General features: G+C 68.5%; 1 protein-coding gene across 1 annotated transcript in view; it reads right to left on the bottom strand.

Moving 5' to 3' along the window:
* SEZ6 (seizure related 6 homolog) overlaps positions 1-3,405 on the bottom strand; it is a 41,915-nt gene that overhangs the window by 5,894 nt on the left and 32,616 nt on the right. Inside the window, exons 12-15 of the mRNA XM_029912538.1 lie at positions 2,989-3,183; positions 1,628-1,819; positions 1,047-1,244; positions 542-580 (exon numbers count right to left, since the gene is read on the bottom strand). Coding sequence (XP_029768398.1) covers positions 542-580; positions 1,047-1,244; positions 1,628-1,819; positions 2,989-3,183 — 624 coding nt within the window. The remainder of the gene's footprint in view (positions 1-541; positions 581-1,046; positions 1,245-1,627; positions 1,820-2,988; positions 3,184-3,405) is intronic.

The raw sequence follows: 3,405 nt of genomic DNA, 5'->3' as shown, positions 1-3,405 counted from the left end.
TCCCACCACACCCCCATGAACACCCCCACGGGCACCCACTCCCACCCACACCCCCACGGGCACCCACTCCCACTGGCACTCCCACCTGCACCCCCATGGGCACCCACTCCCACCCACACCCCAACCTGCACCCCCACCCTTACCCCCACCGGCACCCCCTCCCACCTGCACCCCCACCAGCACCACTCCCACCAGTACCCGCACCTGAACCCTTTCTTTGATCCCTCCTTTGCTGAGTCTCCCTGGCCGGCCCCTGCCAGGTGAGCTGTCCCTGTGGGCAGAGCTGCACTGCAGGCCCCAGCAGTGAGCCCAGCCCACCTGCCCCCTGCCCCCAGCGCCATCACTCCCTGCGTTTCTGCATCTCCACCTCTCCTGATATTCAGTGTCATCTGCTCTCCCCCCCAGTCTCCCGGCCCCAGTGGCTCCCAGGCCACCTCCCTCAAGGCCCCTGCCCCACATCTGCCCTAGAGGGACCCTCCCGCATGGCAGCCTGTGGAGAGCCTGCAGGGAGAGCCGAGTGAGACCGCTGCCGGGTTCTTACCGTCCAGGTTGCGGTTGCTGTAAAATTCATCGTAAGCGGCTGGAAGAAGAGAGGGAAGAATGAAAGGCGGGAAGGGGGGGCAGCAGCTGGGCAGAGCGAGGGGGGCAGAGCTGCTGTGGTTATTAAGTGTGAGCCTGTGGCCGGTGCTTTGCTAGTGGCTTGGCCCAGCGTGGCCCCCCTGCCCTGGGGCTGACATGGGCACATGCTCCCTGCGCAGTGGGGCAGGAGCGTTAGTCAGGCTAGAGAAGGGACAGTCGGCTTTGCAATGCCAGGGAGAAGCTAGCGCTGGCAGTGGCCGGGGCACCACGGCGGGGGGTGCGTGTGTCCCTTGCACACTCACCATTCGGTCGTGGAAGGGACAGGGGAGGAGCTGGCGTGCCCAGGGCGCAGTGACCACAAGGCAGTCCCTGCCGGAGAGGGCAGTTCTGCAGGGAAGCTGAGACGCTGGGGGCTCGGGGACTGGCTGGCCCACACACACTGCTCGCCGGTCCCCGGGCAGACTCACCGGCCTTGCAGATGGGGGGAGAGCTATTCCACTGCGAGGGGTGGCCGGGCACACAGCGGAGGCTCCCCTCCCCCCGCAGCACGTAGCCCGTGGCACATGAGAAGCGCAGGGTGGCCCCCGCCTGGTACAGCCTCTTCTCCGGGGTCTGGACGCCGTGCTCTGGGGCGCCCGGGTTGTGGCAAGGCTCATATACTTCCGCTGCAAATGTGGAACAGAGCTGGGGTGAGATGCACGCCTGCAGCTCAGCCACGGGGTGGGGAGCCTCCCGCACGGGGCTCAGCCCTGGCCCAACTGCTGGGGGACTCTTGCCGGGGCTGGGAGGCGGGCAGCTTCTTGCCAGGCTGCTGCCCAGGCCCTGGGGGACAACCCAATGGGATGCCGTGCCCAGCACGATGCCACCTGTAGCGCCCCCGTCCCGAGCATCCCATGCTTCAGGGTGCCAGCACAGGCTGCAGGGCCAGGGCTCTCCCCAACCCTGGAGGCAAGCAGCCAGATGCCCCGTGACCAGTTTTGGGGGGAGGTCCCCAGCCAGCCAGCTGGAGCAGGACCCCACGCAAGCAGCTGGCAGAGTTCGGACTCACGGGTGCACTTGGGGAGGCGGTCGCTCCACTTGGGGCCCCCGGCCTGGCGGTCCCGGCAGGTCAGCAGGCCGGCCCCCGTCAGGACGTAGCCCTTGTCGCAGACGAACTGCACGGTGGAGCCCACGGGGAACTTGGAGCTGGAGATGATCCTGCGGCTGTGGTCCACGTCCCCGGGGTCCTTGCAGGCGGTCACTGTGCAGGGGAGGGAGGCGAGACTCACACCAAGCTGAGGGGCAAGGGGGAGACGCCTCCCCGCACGGCTCAGGGCCTTGGGAGGGCTGGAGCCAAGTGGGGCAGTGGCCCTTAGCGCTGCAGGGTGTGGGGGGAGGGGAAGCGAAGCTGCTGGGGAGGGGGGGCTGCAGCCCAGAGCCGGTTACTGCCCCTGCTGGGGGGCAAGGGGGAGGCTGCAGCCCCCGCAGCCTGCAGAGCCACGCCGTGGCAGGCAGCGTGGCTAGTGGTCGAAGCACAGGGGACCACAAACGCCTACAGTCTCTTCCCAGCACCCCCATCCACGCCCTGCGGGGCGAGGCCTCCAGCCCCCCTGCACCCCAGAGAGGGACGCAGTCAGACCCCGGGCGCCCGGAGCCCTGCCCCAGGGCTGCAGTGGGCAGGTGAGAGTCAGGCCCTCTGGGGCCAGCATTGAGGGCACAGAGCTCCAGCAGGGGGAGCTCTCGGCCCAGCAAAGCCGGCCTGAGCCAGGCAGCCTGGGCACAAAGGGGTGCAGGGTAGTTTGGGGGAGGCGACTGTTGGCGTCCTGGCAGGGTTCCGGTCTGGGGGGCTCTTGTACCCCAGCCCCACCCTGCTGAGTGCGGCCGCCTGGGGGGCAGCCCCACCCACCCCTCCCAGCTGGGAGCCCGGTTCGGAGCTGAGGGGGGAGACAAGGCACTGTGGAGGGTCCCTCCCAACCTACGCTCAGTGCTGGAGGGAGGCCCAGGCCTGGCCAGCTGATTGCCCCCTGGATGGCAGGGGGCCCAACCAGCCGGCACTGGTGCAAAGGGGCCAGGACCCTGGCAGAGCTGGCCACCATGGCTCCTATGCCGCCCCCCCTTGCATGGCTGCCTCTCCGCTCCGGCAATTGTCCGCTGCTGCAACAGCCAGTGGGAGCGCGGGCAGGGGGAGGAAGGGGCTTGGAGCCGCGGCCCATGCCCTCCCTGTCTGTGCCCTGTGTCTCTGGGCTGGGTCTGACAGGTGGGCCAATGGCAGCAGCTGCTCATGGAACATCTCCTGGAGGCAGCAGGCGCTGGGGGGCAGCCCCAGAGGGCAGGGCAGGGCAGGTGGGGAGGGGACCCCCGGGGCAGTCTCTGGGGCATGTGGGTATGTGGTGCAGCCTGCCCCAGCAATGGCCCGGGCCCTGCGCTCACCTCTCTCACAGGTGGGCAGGTCCCCGCTCCAGGTCAGGTCCCAGTGGCACATGAGCAGGTCCGTGCCCACGAGCTCAAAGCCGGGGTAGCAGTGGTAGTTCACCATGGTGCCGTGGATCAGCTCGGGGTGGGACGTGGTCTTCCAGCCGTTGGGAATCTCGGGCAGCTCGGGGCACGTGTCATTGCGTGGAACCTCTGCAGGGAGAGACGAGTGAGACCGCTGCCAGCACGGGGGCCTGGCCACACAGGCCGGCTGCAGGCCGGACTCCTGGGTTCTATCCCCAGCTCTGAGGAGTGGGGGCATCTAGAGATTTAGAGCAGGGGGCAGGACTCCTGGGTTCTCTCCCCAGTGCTGGTGCGGGGTGGGAGGTCTGGGGACGAGAGCAGGGGGGCAGGACTCCTGGGTTCTCTCCCCAG

This window comes from Terrapene carolina, unplaced genomic scaffold, assembly GCF_002925995.2.
Source record: "Terrapene carolina triunguis isolate 2854851 unplaced genomic scaffold, T_m_triunguis-2.0 Scaffold231, whole genome shotgun sequence".
Classification (NCBI taxonomy): Eukaryota; Metazoa; Chordata; order Testudines; family Emydidae; genus Terrapene; species Terrapene triunguis.
Note: the sequence above shows the minus strand (reverse complement) of the source record. Positions and strands in the feature narration are given on the sequence as shown.